Source organism: Scyliorhinus canicula, chromosome 6 (genome assembly GCF_902713615.1).
Source record: "Scyliorhinus canicula chromosome 6, sScyCan1.1, whole genome shotgun sequence".
NCBI lineage: Eukaryota > Metazoa > Chordata > Chondrichthyes > Carcharhiniformes > Scyliorhinidae > Scyliorhinus > Scyliorhinus canicula.
In genome coordinates this window covers 123,816,386-123,839,071 of record NC_052151.1, presented here as the reverse complement: position 1 = coordinate 123,839,071, position 22,686 = coordinate 123,816,386, and the positions used below count along the sequence as shown (strand labels likewise).

Sequence of the window (22,686 nt, the reverse complement as noted above, 5' to 3'; positions counted from 1 at the left end):
CTAAAGGTATTAGCCAATCACCTTTAAGTAAATCCAGTTTGGCAATAAAAGCTGATTGTCCCACGTTCTCAATGCAATCCTCCAAACGTGGGATAGGATAAAAGTCTGTTCTTGTAACTGCATTAAACTTTCTATAGTCCACACACGACGGTTGGGTACCGTCTACCATTCTTCAGCATACACTCAATCTCTTTGTTAACCTGCGCCAATTTTAAAGGGTTAAGTCTATATGGATGTTGTTTGATTGGAACATCATTTCCCACATCTACATCATGTAGAGCCATTTTAGTACTTCCCAATCTATCTCTGCAAACTTGCCTATGTGATATCAATAACTCTTTCAGGTCAGTCCATTTTTCCTCTGGAAGGTAATTCAACAATTTATCCCAATTTTTAAGAACATCCTCGTTTTCTAATTTAATTTGAGGTACGTCAAATTCACAGTCATCTGGATTTGGATCGTCACTTTGAGTTTGAATCATTAAAACCTCCTTTTTCTCTCCTTCCCTTTCAAAGTACCTTTTAAGCATATTCACATGACACACTTGGTGAGTCTTCCTCCTTTCTGGTGTTTTTACCACATAATTCACCTCACTTAATTTCCTTTCAATCTGATAAGGTCCACAAAACCTAGCTTTTAAAGGTCACCTATCACTGGTAACAACACTAAAACTTTATCACCACTGGCAAGACTACGAACTTTGGATTTTTTGTCCGCTACCCGTTTCATCACATTTTGTTCAACTTTAAAATGTTGTGTAGCCAATTCACCTGCTCTATTTAATCATTCCCTAAAATTTGACACGCAATCCAATAATGTAATTTCTAATTTCTCACTCACCAATTTTTTCTCAAATCAATTTAAGTGGTCCTCTTACCTCATGACCAAAAATTATTTCAAAAAGACTGAATTTGGTTGACTCATTTGGTGCACCCCTAATTGCAAACAGTACAAATGGAATTCCTTTATCCCTATCCTCTGGATAATTGTGACAATACGCCCTCAACATTATCTTTAATGTCTGATACCACCTTTCTAACGCTCCCTGCGATTCTGGATGGTACGCAGTTGATTTAAATTGTTTTATTCCTAAACTATCCGTAACTTCTTTGAATAACCTCGAGGTAAAATTTGATCCTTGATCCGATTGTATTTCTGTGGGTAGTCCATATCTAGTAAAGAATTTAACTCCTCCACAATCGTTTTAGCTGTAACATTACCTACTGGAATGGCCTCTGGAAACCTAGTAGACACATCCATTATAGTCAAAAGATATTGATTCGCACTTTTCGTTTTTAGGAAGCGGTCCTATGCAATCAATTAGGACCCTTGTAAATGGTTCCTCAAATGCTGGAATGGGTATTAAGGGCGCTGGTTTTATCACTGCTTGAGGTTTCCCTATCACTTGACATGTGTGACATGATTGACAAAATTTAACTACATCTTCATGTAGTCCAGGCCAATAAAAATGTTTCTGGATTTTAGCTTGAGTTTTCCTTATTCCCAAATGACCTCCCACTGGTACCTCGTGCAACTTGCAATCCTCCTTTCTATACCCTGCTGGCAATACTACTTGATGAACTTCTGCCCACTTTTTATCCACTTGCGTATGTAAAGGTCTCCATTTTCTCATGAAGAAATCACTTTTATGGTAATAACACTGGTATATACTCTATTCCTATTCTGTGTATGCTTTCTGATACATCTGGTTCATTTTTGCATCTTTCTGTTGTAACTCTGCCAATTTTCCTGAACTAAAAATATCCGCCTCATCCTCCATCTTTTCTTTTCCAACCATCTGATCAAAAATTGTTTCTGATAATTGCACTTCACCTTTATCTTCACACTCTGATTTCTCCTCTTGTTAACTTGTGACTTTGCGACCTTGTTACTGCACAATCCGGAAAAATCCCAGGATATTCACCCTTCACCACTTCAGTTGTCTGATTTTTCACTGGCCTATCAACCACAGGCATCACTCCCACCTGCGATCCAGCTATATCATTACCCAAGATAAATTGTATTCCTGGACAAGATAGTTTCTCTCTTACTCCTACTACCACTCTTCACTGGACTATCCAACCCTCCCTTATATCATGGAACACTACTCTTCTCACCCTGAATTCCACATATAACCACCTTTTCTGGCAACATTCTTCCCAAACTACGTAACTCCTCATTTCTTACCATTAAAGATTGACTAGCTCCCGTATCTCTTAAGAGTTTGACTTCTTTACCTGCTCCTCCTGATACACATGAGTAAACTTTATCTGCACAAGTAAATTCTTTAAAGAGATCTGGCACCTTATCAATCACCTCTTGATCAGGCCGTACAATCTTTTGCACCTCTTTTGCTTCACTTGGGCTTTCCTTTACCAGTTTAACAAACCCCACTTTCTTATCCTGTTTGACTAGATCAGACTTCCCAGTGCTTTTCTTCAACCACCTACGTTATGACTTTACATGGCCTAGTTTATTACACTGAAAACATTTGAAATTTTTAATTTCTTTTCCACCCTCCTTGATTTCTTTTTTAATCTGAGGTACACTCTCCTTATTATCTCCCATCAGATCACCTTTACTTTTACCACTTGAGTATTTCTCATGTCCCCAGTTTCTATCCCTCACAGGTTGAAACTGATGTCGGAAACCAAGCTTTGATTTATAAACTAATTCATAATCATCTGCCATTTCTGCTAATCTCACAGTTTTAACCCTCCGTTCTTCCACACGAGTTCTCACTGCATCAGAAATTGAATTATTAAACGCCTCCAAAAGTATAATTTCTGAGAGCTTCATACGTTTGGTCTATTTTCAAAGCCCTTATCCACCTCTCAAAATTATTCTGTTTGATCCTTTCAAACTCCATGTATGTATGTTCAGGTTCTTTCCTTAAATTTCTAAACCTTTGTGGGCTTCAGGCACTAGTTCATATGCACCTAAGATGGATCTTTTTTCACCTCATATGTCCCAGATACCTCTGGGAGTGATGCAAACACTTCACTAGCTCTACCTACCAGCTTTGTTTGAATCAGTAATACCCCCATGTCCTGTGGCCATTTCATTTGTTACACTACCGCCTCAAATGAAATGAAAAAGGCTTCTACCTCCTTCTCATCAAACCTTGGCAATGCTTGGACATATTCAAATAGATCCCCACCAAGCCTTCGACTATGATGCTCTTTCTCACTATCCTCATCACTATCATCCAACTGCACGGTTCCCTTTACGCCTGCCAATTTTAACTGACTGTCATGTTTCATGGACATTTTCTGAACTTCAAACTCTCTCTATCTTTTCTCTGATCTGTGTACCCCTTTCTCTTTTTCGTGTCTCTCTCTTTTTCCCCCCTCCCTTTCGTATTCGAGCTGCTTTAATTCTTTCTCATGCATCATTTGTTACTGAATTTTTTGCCATTTCCAATTAGTCAAACTGTATCTCAGGCAATGTTGAATGCTTAGCCACCGCCATAATTACCTCATCTTTTCGCATTTTGTCAGGTAATGTTAAATGCAATGTTTTTGCCAAATCTAACAGTCTGCTTTTATTCTCTATCCGTAAGGTACTGCGTGTGACTGTCTCCACCCCCAAAATCTTCAAAGCCTCTGAAAGAGCCATTGTCCACAACACACTCCCTACTTAAATTAGAATACCACAATATGCTCATCCTTCACTGACTTTAAGTTCACTAAGCCAATCCAATAGATAGACGTTTATCCCCCTTGAGCCCCCAATTTGTCATGGGCCAGGGTTTAGAGAACCCCAAAGTGTACCATGGAGTTCACCTGACCCACAACTTTTAATAGATTGTGGTATGGGGAGCACGGCCCACTCTACAGGTGTGCTACAGCAGAAATGGAAAAGTATTTTTTAAAGCAAAACAATGTTTATTCTATCAACTCAAGTTAACCTTTTTAAAAACAGTGAACATCTTAGCAGCCATTAATTCAAAAGCAACCCACAAAGAATACAACACTAAGTAATCTTTAATAACTTCCCAAACAACGTCCAGAAGAAACACCTTTCAACAGAAGCACTTTGGTTTACATTCTCTACTGACAACATTTCTAATTATGAATTCACCAAATGATCAAGAGATAGTCTTTTAATGGCAGAGAGAACAGCAGTACACCTGCTTGGTCTGGCTTCAGCTCCAACACTGAAAACGAAACTAAAAACACATCCTGCAGCAAACAGCCTAAAACAAAAGTAAAAAGCTGACCGCCCAGCTCCACCCACTCTCTGACATCACTTGCAGTAATAAACACCCATTTCTTAAAGGTACTCTCACTACAGATATTTATATACACACCCATTTATTAAAGGTGCACTCACATGACAATTCTCTCACCCCACAATATAAATATCTCCCATTTTCTATGTATTTTACCTTTGTCAAAAGGTCAGGTTTTCTGGACTTAATGTTAGCTCTTTATCTCCCTACAGATGCTGCCAGACCTGCGATTTTCCAGCATTCTCTCTTTTTTTTGGTTAATAGATGAAGCTTTGGTTAATTTGGAGACGGTCCTTACTGCTCATTTCTGGGTATCCATTATTCTATATATATATATATATACAGTAAGAAGTCTTGCAACACCATGTTTAAGTCCCAACAGGTTTGTTTTGAATCATTAGCTTTCGGAGCGCAGCTCTTTCATCGGGTCCTCTCAGTATACACCTGATGCGCTCCGAAAGCTAGTGATTCAAAACAAATATGTTGGGACTTTAACCTGGAGTTGTAAGACTTCTTACTGTTCCCAACCCAGTCCAACGCCGGCATCTCCTATCTCCACATCATTCTATATGTAAACCACCCTAACCCCTCGATTAGATTTTAGTCTGTAACTCCAACTCTCCAGATTCTTCTACCTCTGTTTGGCAAATCCAGTTCTTAAAATCTTGCTATATATTCCAAACGGATTTGACTACCATGTCTGTTATAGTCATCGTTGTCGTAATCACATTGTAATATTTCATAACAAACTTTTGACACTTCAAAATAGTGGAAACCAATAGGGGATGGGGTTCTTTCTCCTTCATGGGGGTTTGAGTCTGGTTGTATATCCTGGCCAGCTAGCAGTTCCCTATTATCTTGAACTCTGCTAGAGAAGTAAGCTCATAAAATGCAAATAACATGTCCATTCCTTTCGATAGTCCTCTTTGAAGTGGATTATGACACCCCAGTTGTGGAATGTCTTGTCTGTAGTAACTTGTGGAAAAGGTCAACTTGGGATTCCAAATAGCAGGTGACGTGTGGCAACCATCTTTCGTCAGTATCTTGTTTTTTTTTAAAAAGTCCTTTTAAATGGTTCAGCATGATTTTGGTTAGCTGATGAATGAAAGATACCTGTCACAATTTTGCATCGTCATGACACTCTACACAAAGTCTACACACTTTTTAGAAACCTGCAGCAGTAAAGAGATCTATTACTAAGTGGAAAGTGTTTTTCCAAACCGAGAAAATTGATAAACCTGAACCTTTTGCTTTAACCTTCCAGTTGCAAAATGTACAGTATGGTTAATTACTATACCACATGCTGTGAGATGTGGCTGAGGGCACTCTTGGCAAGGACTGAGTCTCGGTTCAGAGATCCTCCGTGTTACAGTCTGTATATTGACTCTCCAGATTCAAGATGTGCTATACCATCTAGAATCAGCATTTTACTAATAACATAAGCGTCCTCCTTCCTGAAATGGTATAATCAGAATGCCAAACAAGTGACATGCAGCAAAACCTAAAACTGCAGCTCACTTAAGTTATAAATAGCTGCATCTATCATTGTGTTCTATTTGGATGTTTTGATATCTGGGAAATACTGTGGACAGGTTTTAGTGAATTAAATTAATGTGTAGCTGTTTTGTGAATATAGCTACTTTTAGGCATTTGTGATCCGCAGACCATCTTTTCACAAAGTCAAAGTCGTAGACTGGTTAATTCTTATTGTCTTTTACTTGTGAATAAGCATGAAAGGAGATCCCTTGCAATAATGAAGACATTGATGCCAAATATGCACGGTTTTGGTTAAGTTTACTGGAAAATTGGATTGTCAAGTTTGGCCAATTGTAATTGGCAGCCATTTTGAACTGTATGAGAGCAATGAATTGCTTCTAAACTTGGCCATTCTTGGAGAAACAAGAATGTCTTAAACTGGTTTGATTCAGAGTTTAAATGTTTGTTTAGTCTGGATCCTGATCAATTGAAAACATCCAAATTTTAATACATTTCTTGTGTCTTTCTCAATTACAGGAATTGATTTTAAAATCAAAACAGTGGAACTACAGGGAAAGAAGATCAAATTACAGATATGGTAAGTGATGAACCTTTAATTGCCTCTAGATAAAGTATTTTATGGCTTCAAGGATATATCCTTAATAGAAAGAACATGTTTGTGGCTGTTGTAATAGTTTAGTTTTGAGTTGATGGTCTCATTCTCCATGAATCTGTTTTACTTTGACTTCCCGAGTATAAGGTATCTATTACTACAGTGCTCAATTAAATTTTGTAATCCTCATTGCACAGAATTTTATAAAAGGCTATTTGGTCCAGTTAAATCGGCATATACTTCTGTTCCCTTCTCTTTGATGTATTTCCTTCTCCTTGATGTAATTCCTCTTGATCATCATGTCACTCATTCCTTTATTGGTGGGAACCACAAAATCTATAGGTTACCTGTGTACATTTTGTACCTAAATGTAATTTTGTAAAGTACTATCCTTTTCGTTACTAAGGATGGCTAATAGCTGGCACTGCAATATTCCCATGTTGACATCCATTGGGCCAATCATCCATATTTTGTGTGGAGTATAAACAAATCAAAATTCTAAAGATCGTCAGGATTTATTTTCTTTTACTGACATTCAGTTTGTGTATCAATTCTCAAGTTTTTTTTTTCCTGGCAGATAGTGGAGCTGCTTTTTCTCCCTTGTATTTGCTCAGTTCTTCAAGACTGCAGCCACCCAATTTCCAAAGAGCTTGGGTCTGCTGCGAGAGGATCATCACCTTCCCCTTCATAGTACATCTGCTCTTCACAATGCATTTGTATGTGAAAATTAAAATTGCATAACCAAGACAAAAGTAGTATACAGAAGGCTAAAAATATAAAACTGGATAATGGGTTACCACAAACATTCTGCTTTACAATTAGAAGTGCCAATCTAAATTCAAAAGTACTGTAAATAAAAGAACAAAACAGTGGTGTATTAATATAGCTTGTCTTAACATGACACAATCTGTTAATAGTTTTTGTAGATACTGACTGGAGGGGCTCCCATTTGTACATCACAGAAATAAGGCCTATTATTTCCCTCCAGTAAGTACAGAACACTCAAAGGCATAGTACTTTCCTGAAAGAAACAGACATTGTGTAATCGGGTGGCTTCCTTGCATAGTGCTGTGAATACCAAACCACATGTAGGCTTTCCTTTTTGTAGGCAGCAGATTTCTTAACAATTTTTCCAAAGTTGGACACTTGGATGCCATGCCATAATGAGTTTGGAAGTATTTTGGTTCTGTTTTTCATCTGACAGCACAGCTTCCAAGGACCAGGTGACCTTTGTTGGAAGGAAATTAAAGCTTGATTTCCTGCAGGTGCAAACTGATCATTTTCTGTGCACCATTGGAACATCTTTCTGGTCTTTTAGATAATTGATGTAATTTGGGTTATTCAGAGAATCATCCATTCCCTTTGGGGTATGTCAGCTATTGGGCAAGCAACTGTTTCCTAAATTTAGGGCCTCCAAGCTAGGAAACTGAAAAACTCAACCAGTGCTTCCAGACAGTATCTAGTGTCCCTTGGTGAATCACATGTTTAAATCATGATCAGGCTGGATCTGGCCCACAACATCATTGGTGCTTGACTCCAGCTGTATATTTATTAATTGGTTCTTCCAGACTTTTCAACTATGTGAAGTTACCACTTCCAACCAGACAAAGATGCCATGAGTTTTTTTTAAACAATGCTCTGCTCACAATCTACTGCATTTGGACTAGCTTAGCTGTCCCAATTGTTTGTTTATTGGGTAGAAGAGCAATGTCCCCCCTTTTCCTGGCAAGCGATTGAAAGTTCAATTTGACAAACTGATTTTTTAAACAAGTATTTAAGTGTAAAATTTCTTTGCAACCATGTGACTTTAAAGTGCAGGAAAAAGTTACTTGTTTGAAATGTTAAAGCACTTGAATCTTGCCATGTTGATGTGATACTTTCAAGTTTCTATAAAATAAAATAGGTTGTTTTGACTCCTTTGAGAAAAGTGTAACTCGATTTTCAAAAAAATGTTGTTTTGACTTATGTTGAAGGGATACAGCAGGACAGGAACGATTTCACACCATCACCACCTCCTACTACAGGGGAGCAATGGGAATCATGCTAGTCTATGACATCACAAATGCCAAAAGCTTTGAAAACATCAGCAAATGGCTGAGGAACATCGATGAGGTAAGAATGTTGTAACAAATTGACCACGAATGTCACAAGTTAATTAGCAAGTTTTTTTTTGGGGGGGGGAGAGAGTTAGGTGATCTTGTGTGAAGAATAACACTAACTAACTGAACTGATTGATTTGTTTGCAAAACTGCTGCATTAATACTGTCCACATAGAACCTTAACCAAAACAAAACCTTCAAAAGAAATATATATTCATGTAGCTCGGGAGGCTAAATTGTTTACTCCTGCTCCTAGGTCATGTGGTCTAGGGAGGAGATACTCGGGCTGATTTTGCAATCCAGCTCATGGCTGTAACATTGTAGGTAGCAGATGAGGACCATACCAGCCATGAAAGAATGGTGGGGCAGACCCGTAGGCCAAATGGCCTAATTCTGCTTCTATATCTTATGAACTTGTATCTTATGAACTTACTTGCTTCAAAATATGACCAGCTTCCTTTTAAATGTAAAACAGCCATTTTAAACTAATTGGTTACACTTGCAACTTAATATACCATTATCAACACCATTTTATTGGAAGGGTGGTAGAGCTTGGAAACGTCCCCTACATTGGTACTAGGAATTTAGGAGTTATAATTTGAGAACATTAATTTAAAACCCTGTCAAGTAAGTGGTGAAATTATTAAATCATAGGGAGGCAGTGGCATAGTGGTATTGTCACTGGACGAGTACGCCAGAGACCAACGTTTTCTGAATCCTACAGCGGCAGTTGGTGAAATATGAATTTGCTTAAAAACCTGGAATTAAAAGCCTAATGCCATGAAACCGTTGTTATTTAAAACCCATCTGGCTCACTAATGTCCTTTTAGGGAAGGAAATCTTGTCATCCTTCCCTGGTCTGGCCTCCTTGTGACCAATGCCTTCTGTAATGACCTAATAACCCACTCTGTTCAAGGACATTTAAGGATGGACAATGAATGCTGGATGTATGTTTTAAAAAAAAAAAATAGGAACCAATCTGTATTATTGATGCCTCTTTAAGCTCATATGCTAAATTGAGTCTGAATTTTTCCGGTTGATGTGTTGAATGCTTTGGAAAAATTGTTTTCCCCCCCTTTGCTTATTTTGTGAGGCTTCATAGTCATGAATAAACAAATCATGTTCTTGTCATTTCCTAACCAAATCTTCCTCTCCCCAAAGAGCGCAGGATTATAATAATGTCAGCCTGGACCATCAGAATGGTCATGAACCATTTGCTTCAGTTTGATGCCAGAAGGAGAATGGGATTTCTGCTTGATTTTTGTTCTAAAAACAAGCGTTTTGATAAAGTTAATCTTCCGTCAACCTGATTCCACAAAAAACTTTTTATGAGTTGGTAGATCAAATTAATTGCTGTTTGAGTCATTATGCCCTTAAAAAAAAAAAAAAATTGGAAATTGATTACAAATTTAAACGCTTATTTGACCTATAATAATTGAGAGAACCTGGCCTTCCTCCTTTCCCCAATCCCGATTGGGGAATCGGGATGTTTTGAAAGATTTTGGGTTTTGCTCAAGTCTTGAACTCTATTTCATACACTCATCACTGAAACAACTTCTCGGCAGTGTTAAATACACTTGCATTCCTCTAAACCTACTTTGTCTTTTAAATTTGAAGTACATGACAAAATAGATGCAGAAGCAGGCCTTCAAGAAGCGGGCCTTAAAGCATGCTACACCATTCAATAAGATCATTGCTGATCTGTGCAATTCCCCCCCCCCCCCCCCCCCCCCCAATAACCTTCAATTCTTCTTAGGCAAGAGAATCAATCTACCTCTCCCTTAAAAATGTTTAATGACCCTATCTCCTCCACCTTCTGAGGCAGAGTTCCAAAAACGCACAACCCTCCAAAACAATTTCTCCTCATCTCAGTCCTAAAGGGAGAAAGGTATATTCCTGCGAAGAAGATAGCTGAAACTGTTGCAGCAATTGTAACATATTTTGGTGAGTTTGGGAGGTGGAAAAATGATATGGGCAGTTAGTGGTGCTTACTTCGCTAACTGGACAGTTTTTGAATGATTTGTTTGATTCACCCTTTTTCCATCAAATCCCTACAGTGCAGAAGGAGGCGGTTCGGCCCTTTGAGTCTGCACCGAGCCTCAGAGAGCACCGTACCTAGGGCCATTTCCCTGCCCTAACTCCATAACCCCACTTAACATTCCCATTTTTGGACTGTGGGAGGAACGGAGTGCCTGGATGAAACTCACTCAGACACTGGGACAAAGTACAAACTCCACACAGTCAGTCACCAAGGTTGGAATTGAACCCAGGTCTCTGGCACTGAGGCAGCAGTATTAACCACTGGCACAATGCAGTATCCGTAGATAATTAGTTGTGATATTGATATTTGCTGGATCAGATTTCAATGAGAGAAGTGCTGGTAAACTTACAGCCATTTCTACTTTTCAGCATGCAAATGAAGATGTAGAGAGAATGTTGCTAGGCAACAAGTGTGACATGGAAGACAAGCGAGTGGTGCAGAAATCAAAAGGAGAGCAGGTAAACTCAACTGCTTGGGAAATTTTCCTTTGCTTGTGTTTCAATATATCGATGATTATTCTGTTTTGTGATGTATTTTGCATCAGCCATTCCTTGATAACAGGGACAGTTGCCAGACCTGCTTTTGTATTTCTTCTCTTCCCTCTTTTTAAGTTGTTAGTTTGGCTCTCTGACAACACTTGTATTCTGTATTAGATGGCTGTGTCATAAACCCCTCCAGAGACCTGAGCGCATAATGTAGGCTGAATGCTGCATTGATGTCCTGTATTTTAGGTGAAGCATTAATACAAGGCCCATTTACCGTATGCCGTATAAGAATATACCGTGGCATTATTCAAAGAGCAGGGCAGGTGTCCTGAATCTCTCTACCAACATAAAACAGGAACAAAAAACTTTTATTCTGGTATGGACCTTTCATTGCCAAATGGATTACTGTTTACCAATATTACACCATTGACATCTCTTTCCATTGTTCCCTCAGCTTGCATTGAAATCATGAGCCTATTGGGAAATTGTCTTAAATCCATCACTACTGATTTTATCGAGTCTGTTGAATGTTGTATTCCTGATGGCAGAGAATTCCTGACAATTCTTAGTTCATATGTTTTTTTAAAAATAAATATTATTGAAAAATTTTGAATTTATACAACAATAACGCACCATAGTAAAATACCAAAAATAACAATAATATTAACAATCATAAACATTCGCCCCACCTCCATGAACAACACAGCATTTTAACAACAACGCAAATTAACACAATATAAAGTTACAGAATAGACACTACAATAAGGAACACCCCCCCCCCCCGGTTGCTGCTGCTATTGACCAAGTTACCTATCTTTGAGCCAGGAAGTCCAGAAAAGGCTGCCATCGTTTATAGAACCCTTGTATTGATCCTCTCAGGGAAAATTTGACCCTTTCCAATTTTATAAATCCCGCCATGTCACTGATCCAGGTCTCCACACTTGGGGGGCCTTGCATCCTTCCACTGTAGCAGAATCCTTCTAGGGCTACTAGGGACGCAAAGGCCAGGACACCGGCCTCTTTTGCCTCCTGCACTCCCGGCTCTACCGCAACTCCAAAAATCGCGAGTCCCCACCCTGGTTTGACCCTGGATCCAACCACCCTCTACACCGTCCCCGCCACCCCCTTCCAGAATTCTTCCAGTGCTGGGCATGCCCAGAACATATGGGCGTGGTTCGCTGGACTCCCCGAACATCTGGTGCACCTGTCCTCACCCCCAAAGAACCTACTCATCCTAGTCCCGGACATGTGGGCCCGGTGCAGCACCTTAAATTGGATGAGACTAAGCCTCGCACATGAGGAGGAAGAGTTGACTCTCTCCAAGGCATCCGCCCAAGTCCCGTCCTCTATCTGCTCCCCAAGTTCCTCCTCCCATTTAGCCTTCAGCTCATCCACTGACGACTCCTCCACCTCTTGCATTACCTTATAGATGTCAGACACCTTCCCCTCTCCGACCCACACCCCAAAAGCACTCTGTCCATCGTCCCCCGCGACGGCAGCAGAGGGAATCCCTCTACCTGTCGCCTAGCAAACGCCTTTACCTGCAAGTATCTGAACATGTTCCCTTGGGGAAGGCCAAATTTATCTTCCAGTTCCCCCAGGCCTGCAAACCTCCCGCCAATAAACAGGTCCCTCAATTTGCTGATGCCCGCCCTTTGCCACCCCCTAAATCCCCCATCCTTGTTCCCCGGGATGAACCGATGGTTGCCACCCAGTGGAGCCTCCATCGAGCCCGCTGTTTCCCCCCGATGCCGCCTCCACTGTCCCCAGATTCTTAGGGTCGCCACCACCACCGGGCTCGTGGTAAACCTCTTGGGGGAGAGCGGCAACGGTGCCGTTTTCTTAGTTCGTATGTAATTAGTAGACACACTAGGGCCCCAATGCTATGTTCTCTTCAGTTAAAGTGTTCATTAAAAAAAAATGAAGTAGATTACATTTGACAAGTGATTACTTTTTTTGTCTAGTTGACAGGGTAATACCCTGTGCCCAGCCTTGAATCTTTATTTATGTCATTGTACAACTAAGTTCTATGTAATGTGCAAGACATCACAGGATGACTTTGGTTCCCCCTGAAAATACCTGTCTTTGTTTTAATACTTCTACATCTGTCCACTCTTGTGGGCCGAGTTTTTTCGATTTCTTTAAATCCTACATTACAAATCACATGCTCCAATTGTTACTTGGTTTTGAAATAATCTTTTTAGATGTATTTTGCCCTAGAGATTTAAATAACTGGAACTGATTACTTTTGTGCATATGTTTTAAGAGCTTCATACAACAATTCGGATTTTGGTAAAGTTTTTTTTTGGTGGAGTTTCTGTCCACCATATGAAACAAATGCTTTTCACTTTTTTCCCATTCCACATTTTATTTTATTGCATGTTTTTGCTTTCCTTTCCATCTCACATTTTGATTTTGCTTATACACATTACGTTTATACTTAGTTTAGAGCATATCAACCAAACGGGGCCTTTGATCTTCTGTAGCCCTCATGGTGTTTTACTGCTCTTGTGTGTGTTTAGTCATTTTGAATATTATTCCATACACACTTCCTGCTGTTTGTCCTTCCTCTACCTTTTCCACACCGTTTTGGCAGCCATTAATTCTTCAGTTGTGAAGGCTGGGACTAAAATATTTTTGTACTTGGTCCTTCTAACCTGCAGTCCTGGCCTAACTTGCGGTGTCCAGATTGCAGTAGTGGAAAAGGCTACATGTAGGCTGAAAGTAGGTTAGAATATAGTTTCACTTCGACTGAAGTCTTTGGGAGATGGAAAGGTCATTTGTGCTTGAACATGAGAATTGATGGGCTGAGCAAGTGTCCGAGACAGTGACTCTGGGCAGCACGGTAGCATTGTGGATAGCACAATCGCTTCACAGCTCCAGGGTCCCAGGTTCGATTCCGGTTTGGGTCACTGTCTGTGCGGAGTCTGCACATCCTCCCCGTGTGTGCGTGGGTTTCCTCCGGGTGCTCCGATTTCCTCCCACAGTCCAAAGATGTGTGGGTTAGGTGGATTGGCCATGATAAATTGCCCTTCGTGTCCAAAATTGCCCTTAGTGTTGGGTGGGGTTACTGAGTTATGGGGATAGGGTGGAGGTGTTAACCTTGGGTAGGGTGCTCTTTCCAAGAGCTGGTGCAGACTCGATGGGCCGAATGGCCTCCTTCTGCACTGTAAATTCTATGTTTAAAAAAAAATATATAGTAAATTTTCCGTGGAATCACTCTGCTTTGGAACATTATAGTCAAGGAAGCTGTTAGATTTTAATTCATAACCCTGGATACAAATGATGCAATCACCACTACTTTGGTAGATCTAAATGTTCTCTCGGTAGACTAAGTTTGGGAGTCCAAGCCTTGGTCTTTTCAGTTTGCCAATTAATGCACGCACAAATATTGAAGCAAAATACTAGATATTATTATTGTCCTTCAGTTGAGACATTATTCCGAACATTGGTAGACTACAAAATTTACCCGTTAGATATTTTAAGAGCAAAGGAGCTGTCATCACACTCCTCAATATATATCCCTGAAACTATTAAATATATAGGTGTTATCTCATTGGTGTTTGTGCTGTCCTACTGTGTGCAAATTCACTGCCATGTTTTCTACTTTGCAACGTAACCATGCTTGACTAAAAAGACTGATTCACTGCAGTCTTCAGTACCTTTCATAACTCTCAGATACTAAAGCAGTGCGTGTCCATATGCAGCAAGACTTAATCAACATTCAGGCTTGGCCTGATAAGTGGCAAGTAACAGTCATGTCACACAATGGCTTTCTCCATTAGAGATATTATAACCATCTCCCACTGACAGCACTGTGGGTGTACTGACACCACATGTACTGCAACAGTTCAAGAAGGTGGTTTGCCACCATCGTATGGGCAACAAATGCTGGCTTTGCAAGCGATACCTGTAGCCCATGAGTTTAAAAATATAATTGTTGCTTTTCATGCTGACTCAGCTTGTATGTAAAATCTTGTTTAAAAACCATTTTGCAAAAACAAATTCAGAAGTTCAGAGCAAGAGCAACAAATCGCTAAGCAAGGAAAATAATGCATTTTCAGAAAGGAGAAAGGGAAATGTAAGAATTAAAATAGGAATGTGGTGGCAGAGAAGGAAACAGTACCAGCAAAATCCTGTTCAGATTATGCTCGCCGGAGTGACACCTAGACCACACGTCATGGGGTTTTAGTGAAATTACAAAAGTGAAATTCTATCCAATTATTGAGGAATTATGGCCTGAGTATTCCTAATCATAAGGTGGGCACAGATGTCTAGGGTGTAAAACTATGCAACAATGAACTAGCTTTGAGCTGTGCAATTGAACTTTGTCTTATTAAAAATGTCAACTGGTTCCTGAATACATGTACCACTGTTAAAACATATTGCAGTGTATGTCTGTATGTGGTTCTTAGGATTATAGTTGTAAGGTTTATTAAATGTAAATACATGGCAAAGTATTTTTAAGATGGCTTGACCTCACAACAAAAGCTATCAGGTTGTTTAATTATTTGTAGCGCACATTATTATCCTGTGTGACTTTAATTATTTCATTCCAGATCGCCAGAGAACATGGGATTAGATTTTTTGAGACTAGTGCAAAAGCTAATATCAACATTGAGAAAGCATTCCTCACATTAGCAGAAGACATACTTCGAAAGGTAACTATTGAAAAGATGTGTAAATAAGCAATTCATAGCAGAGAAATTTCAAACTGATTTTGTCAAAACTAACACCTGAAAAGGTGTTGAAACTTATTGAACTAATTTGTAGGATTAGAAAACAAACTCAGTTTATAGATAAAACAGGTTCTGTAACCAATATATTTCTCACTGCTTGTTTTGATATGTAGTAAAGTGTTTTTGCTTTTATTTAGCTATGGATATACTAGTGAGTCTTCTCTAGTTTGTGCTGATAGCTTTTAAAAAAATAAATTTTAGAGTACCCAATTCATTTTTTCAATTAAGGGGAAATTTAGCGTGGCCAATCCTACTCTGCACATCTTTGGGTTGTGGGGACGAAACCCACGCAAACATAAGGAGAATGCGCGAACTCCTCACGGACAGTGACCCAGAGCCGAATCGAACCTGGGACCTTGGTGCCATGAGGCAGCAGTGCTAGCCACTGTGCTTCCTGTTTGTGCTGATATCTGGCTAATATTGGCGAAACCAGTTCAAAAGAGCAGAATTTACTAGTTATATCAAGCATACACATTCTACAATCTTCACTGCTGGTTTAAATTGCACTCAGAACTGGCATCAATATCTATTCACTAACAGATATAGTGAAGAGAACTCCCTAAGCTTGAGGAGACTGTTCAAGTTGAGCTTGTTTTTAGATGCATAGGCACGTTTTAGACAGTTTTAAATTCATAATTTACTGAAACGGTTTAAAAATGAAACTCAACTAGTTCAATATAGTTATTGAAGACCTCTTCAGTGTTTTATAAAATTGTGTTTTAAGACGTGGTGGGCGAGACACCTTCAATATGCTTATTTTTTTGAAGTTGCCATGCTTTTGAATGAAATCCCTTAAAATCTCCTGTTTGCAATCACGAAACAACTGCAGTGGCAACTTTTCATGAAATAAATCATGAATCATGAAATAAATTCCTTGAAAGGGATTAGGAGAGCTCATAGAGGGCATGAAAAATCTTTGGCGGGCAGATCAAGGAAAACCCCATGGCCTTTTACACATATGTGAGAAATATGAGAATGACTAGAGCGAGGGTAGGTCCGATCAAGGACAGTAGCGGGAGATTGTGTATTGAGTCTGGAGGTCTTGAACATGTACTTTTCTTCAGTATTTACAAACGAGAGGGGCCATATTGTTGGAGAGGACCGTGTGAAACAGACTGGTAAGCTCGAGGAGATACTTCTTAGGAAGGAAGATGTGTTGGGCATTTTGAAAAACTTGAGGATAGACAAGTCCCCCTGGCCTGTGGCCTGTGGCATGGATCAGTTCTGGGCCCTCTGCTTGGATATATCCAAGGATTCTATGGGAAGCAAGAAATGAAATTGCAGAGCCGTTGGCAATGATCTTTTCGTCCTCGCTGTCAACAGGGTGGTACCAGGGGATTGGAGAGTGGCAAATGCCGTGCCCCTGTTCAAAAAAGGGAATTGGGATAACCCTGGGAATTACAGGCCAGTTAGTCTTTCTTCGGTGGTAGGCAAAGTAATGGAAAGGGTATGGAGGGATAGGATTTCTGAGCATCTGGAAAGACACTGCTTGATATGGGATAGTCAGCACAGATTTGTGAGGGGTAGGTCTTGCCTTACAAGTCTTATTGACTTCTTTGAAGAGGTGACCAAGCATGTGGATGAAGGTAAAGCAGTGGATGTAGTGTACATGGATTTTAGTAAGGCATTTGATTAGGTTCCCCATCGTAGGCTTATGCAGAAAGTAAGGAGGCATGGGATAGTGGGAAAATTGGCCAGTTGGATAACGAACTGGCTAACCGATAGAAGTCAGAGAGGTGGTGGATGGCAGATATTCAGCCTGGAGCCCAGTTACCAGTGGCGTACCGCATGGATCAGTTCTGGGTCCTCTGCTGTTTTTGATTTTCATTAATGATTTGGATGAGGGAGTTGAAGGGTGGGTCAGTAAATTTGCAGATGATACGAAGATTGGTGGAGTCGTGGATAGTGAGGAGGGCTGTTGTCGGCTGCAAAGAGACATAGATAGGATGCAGAGCTGGGCTGAGAAGTGGCAGATGGAGTTTAACCCTGACAAGTGTGAGGTTGTCCATTTTGGAAGGGCAAATATGAATGCGGAATACAGGGTTAACGGTAGGGTTCTTGGCAATGTAGAGGAGCAGCGAGATCTTGGGGTCTATGTTCATAGATCTTTGAAAGTTGCCACTCCAGTGGATAGAGCTGTGAAGAAGGCCTATGGTGTGCTAGCGTTCATTAGCAGAGGATTGAATTTAAGAGCCGTGAGGTGGTGATGCAGCTGTACAAAACCTTGGTCAGGCCACATTTGGAGTACTGTGTGCAGTTCTGGTCACCTCATTTTAGAAAGGATGTGGAAGCTTTGGAAAAGGTGCAAAGGAGATTTACCAGGATGTTGCCTGGAATGGACAGTAGGTCTTACGAGGAAAGGTTGAGGGTGCTAGGCCTTTTCTCATTAGAACAGAGAAGGATGAGGGGTGACTTGATAGAGGTTTGTAAGATGATCAGGGGAATAGATAGAGTAGACAGTCAGAAACTTTTTCTCTGGGTGGAACAAACAAGGGGACATAAATTTAAGGTAAATGGTGGAAGATATGGGGGGGATGTCAGAGGTAGGTTCTTTACCCAGAGAGTAGTGGGGGCATGGAATGCACTGCCTGTGGAAGTAGTTGAGTCGGAAACGTTGGGGACCTTCAAGCGGCTATTGGATAGGTACATGGATTAGGGTAGAATAATGGAGTGTAGATAAATTTGTTCTTAAGGGCAGCACGGTAGCATTGTGGATAGCACAATTGCTTCACAGCTCCAGGGTCCCAGGTTCGATTTCGGCTTGGGTCACTGTGTGAGGTCTGCACATCCTCCCCGTGTGTGCGTGGATTTCCTCCGGGTACTCCGGTTTCCTCCCACAGTCCAAAGATGTGCAGGTTGGGTGGATTGGCCATGATAAATTGCTCTCAAAATTCTATGATTAACCTAGGACAAACTTTCGGCACAACATCATGGGCCGAAGGGCCTGTTCTGTGCTGTAGTTTTCTATTACCGAGAAGAAAATGTATTAATTGCTTGATTGTGCTATGTAAACTTGTTACTGTAATTTTGTAACCAAGTACAATTGTGCTCAAAGAAACGTTTTACTTTTATCATCTCAAATTCAGAGTTGCCAAACTCTAGGGAATGTTGGACACCAATAGCTGGAACAGCAGAATACTTGTCAGAGAGAACACCTCTTGTTTATTGCATTTGAGTCTGGTCATTAAAACATGAATAATATTGAAACAATAGATATAGTGAAGAGAATAGCCCCGAGGTTGGTTCCTTGCAATCCTTGACAGAAACATTGCAGACTTCAGCTTTTCAGTCTGTATAGGAGGTTTCTGAGAAGCAATCTTATTGAGGTGTGATAGATAATTGGAGTGAAGGACCTGGTAAATCAGAAATATTTCTTAAAATTGTGTTGAGTGTCAGAATGAAGGAGAGTTTGTGTCGTGGGTCAGGATTGAAGGTGCTAGTAACAGTGCTGCTCCGCTCCCCCGAGGAAATACTCAGGGAGTCTGGTAATAGCTTCATTGAGAATTTGGACCCAGTTACACCAACACTTGGGGTTGGGGTCAGCGTCAAGGGAAATGTGAGGAGAAGGAGATTAAGGCACTAAACGATTTGTTTCTTGGGGGTCGGTTTGCAGGATTGAAGGAGCTGGGAGCGAAGTATGGGCTGGAGCAGGAGGAAATGTTTAGATTCATGCAGGTTTGAGATTTTGCCAGGAAGGAGATACAGAACTTCCCGTTGGAGCCTCCACATTGTTGGAGGAGGTGCTGACGACGGGGGGGGGGGGGACGGGACTGGAGAAGCGGGTAGTGTTGGCAGTTTACGGGGCTATTTTGGAAGAAAAGGCACCACTGGAAGGGATCAAGGCAAATCACGTTCGTATGTTTTGATCCTGCCCAAAGCTGGAGGATTACTGGAAGGAGGTTTTTAGGGTAATTTCCAGTATGGTGCACGTGAAACAGGACCCGGTCCCTCGGGGGGCCATATTCGGGGTGTCGGACCAGCTTGGGTTGGAAACTGATGTGGAGGCAGATGTTGTAGCCTTCGCCTCGTTGATCACTCAAAGGCGGATCCTGTTGGGATGGAGAGTAACCTCTCCACCCTGTGCCATGGCGGGGGGGGGGGGGGGGGGGGGCCTGTTGGAATTCTTGACTCTTGAGAAGGTTGAGTTTCAACTGAGGGGAAGGATGGAGGGGTTCTACAATTCATGGATGTTATTCACTATGCACTTTCGAGAATTGGATGATATCGAACATTAGTGGGGGGGGGGGGGGGGGGGCTGTGTGTGTTCATGGTGACCTTGGGTGATTCCTGATTCAGTTTTGTTATTTGTTTACGTTAACATGAAGACTGCTGTTTGGGGGTTGGTGGGAGGATGGGATTTTTGTTGATATGGGGATTGACATATTTGTTACTGCTTATTGTTGGGTGTAAATTTGGGAGTGTGAAAAAGGAGAATAAAAATATTGTTTTTAAAAATTGAGTTGAGTGTTTCAAGCTATTGAAAAATAAATTTTGTAGTGTTTTAGAATAGACTTCCAAATGGACAAGTGGACCAAATGTTGTAACTTTTAAACAATTGGCTGCTGCAATGGCTGAACTGTCAAGTTTCTCTGGATCAGTTAAAATGGGGGAATACTACAGAAAGCAATATGTTGTGTGACTTTGAACCTAAATGTTCCATGTAGTTTAGTGTCATTTTTTAAAAGGTTGCTTTAAATGTTAGCTGAAGTCATTCTTTTTTTTAAACCCTGCAGACTCCTGTAAAAGAACCTGACAGGGAAAATGTAGATATCAGCAATGCAGGTGGTGGAACAGGACTGAAGAAATGCTGTAGCTGAGCAATCCGTGGAACTCCACTTTATGCATTCTATCTAAAATGTTCTTTCCCATTAAAACAAACAAAATTCTCATTACCCTTAGTTCCTACATCTTGCCTGCTTGACACACACAATTTTGAAAACCTGTATAAAATCATGTCTGTGACTTATTGTCTCATTTTAAATGTGCGTGCTCAACTCACTACATTTGGTTGTATTATAGTTAAATTCATTATCAAAGTAACAATGGTTTCAATTCAGCAAATTGTATAAGAATAAAAGTTAGAATTAACAAATTTTTGTACAACAGTGGAATTTTCTCTTATGTATAATGTACTTTTTAATTTGTACATTTGTGCAAAAAGTGAGATTTGAGACACCCATATAGACTGCTTTCCTTTTTAGGTTGGATTTGATTTTGTCTTGTGCCTTATTTGAAAACAGGCGTAACCGAATGATTGCGGAGGCAGAAGACCAGTTTTCAGACTTGGCTGTTTTATTACCTACTTGCTGTGATATAAAAGCATTACAGCTGCCAATATCTGAACAGAATTTTTTTTGTGGTTAAATTCCAGTATTTTTTGGTCAATATTTCCTGGTTATGCAGCCTTGGTTTTTATGCTGTACTGAGGAGGAAATTGGAAATTTATTAATGCATGTAATAGTGCTGCCTTTTTTTATTTCGGGTGATGTGGTTCTCATTTCTTCAATTGTGCAAATTTGGGCCAGCAACAAAAAATCTGCAGGATAACTATGTCTTCAGGTGATCTCGAGTCGGGCAGTAGCCTGTATCCTGATGAGTTAGCAGTTCTGCAACCTGAAACATGTTCTTTTGTCTGCTGCCAATATCAGCATATCACATTTACCAGCAACTCCAGGTACCTTGTGATTGGCAAAGTGTTTTCCCAGCCACTGACAGTTAAGTTTTGTTGAACTTTGCTATATGCTGCGCAGCTTCCAAATAGCCAAAACGTGTTGTGTTTTCTTGTCGCTTGATTACAATTTTTTTGTCACTTTTTTTCTAATCTTCAGGTGGTGGTTTCTGCACAACTTCCTGGGAGTTTTGCAAGCAATATAGTTCTAACATTTTTGAAAGGCTGCTTTCCATTTCAAATGGATAAGGAACTTAAATGTGTAAATGTTGGGATTACTGGTTATGTAATGTCAGTAGGACATCTAAAGCATATTTCGGGCAGCATATTTGCAGTCTTTTCTGGATTGGTCAGTGCTTTTGAAATTGATAAACCAATTTTAGACCTTTTGACTATACTGAAATGGTTTTGTTTCTAATATATTGACCACAGTTCTCTTATAGTGTAAATTGCTTTCACCCTAATTTTTTTATCCCACACTGAACATAAGGGAAAACACAAAGTAACCAATGTAATCAGTTCTTTGTTTACGCTGATGGGCTGTTGCCTAATATAGTGGTGCTTAGCCTTTATGTACAGTTCTTTGGGATCATTTGTAAACCTTGTGATGACCAACACAGAATTGAATAAATCTCATTAGCAGTCCATTCCAGCACTGGAGACTGTAGTTTAATACTTCTAATTACTAAAATTGTCAATAAAATATTTCTAGATGTTTGCTGTTATGTTACTGAATCTTGGGAAAGTAGAGTATTGTTGGCTTGTATATTTACCCATATTATGCTGGTAAATCAAAAGAAATACTAAATGCAATGAATTAAAGTCATTTGAAATTGGAATGTTGAAATTCCTAATTTAACTAGAGGGAATGTCTAACGGCTATGTGATTGAATGGCTGTAAGTAATCTCTGGAACTTCACATCCAATATTTGTGTCTTGGTTCTTATCTTTAATGCACATGTGGTAGTCACAAATGAAACCTCTTAATTTGTTGTCTGTTATCACTACATTTACAAAATTAAATTAAATTGCAATTTAGAGAAATTATCACTTTTACATCAGCCACATCAAGTCATACCTAGCTTTATTTGATATCAAGGTTTTGGCATTTCAGTGCAAAATTGTATCTGGTGTAGTTTGACTGCCATATCATTTGTGCTACTGGCTAATTTTAAATACTGATAGAATTGGAAAAAGTAATTTGAGTCTAAATGTTGCACTTGGAAGGTTTATGGAGAGATTAGAACTGCACCAGTGTTTTGCTGTATGATGTTTCTTGTCTTAATTTTGTTTATTTGTAAGCTTTCTAAACTTTGTAAATTCCACCAAT

General features: G+C 40.0%; 1 protein-coding gene across 1 annotated transcript in view; it reads left to right on the top strand.

Moving 5' to 3' along the window:
* Positions 1 to 22,195, top strand: part of rab10 (RAB10, member RAS oncogene family) — a 73,709-nt gene extending 51,514 nt beyond the window's left edge. The window contains exons 2-6 of the mRNA XM_038800061.1: positions 6,249 to 6,309; positions 8,298 to 8,436; positions 10,833 to 10,922; positions 15,509 to 15,610; positions 20,422 to 22,195. Of these exons, the coding sequence (XP_038655989.1) occupies positions 6,249 to 6,309; positions 8,298 to 8,436; positions 10,833 to 10,922; positions 15,509 to 15,610; positions 20,422 to 20,505 (476 nt within the window). The 3' untranslated portion in view covers positions 20,506 to 22,195. The remainder of the gene's footprint in view (positions 1 to 6,248; positions 6,310 to 8,297; positions 8,437 to 10,832; positions 10,923 to 15,508; positions 15,611 to 20,421) is intronic.
* Positions 22,196 to 22,686: the final 491 nt, after the last annotated feature.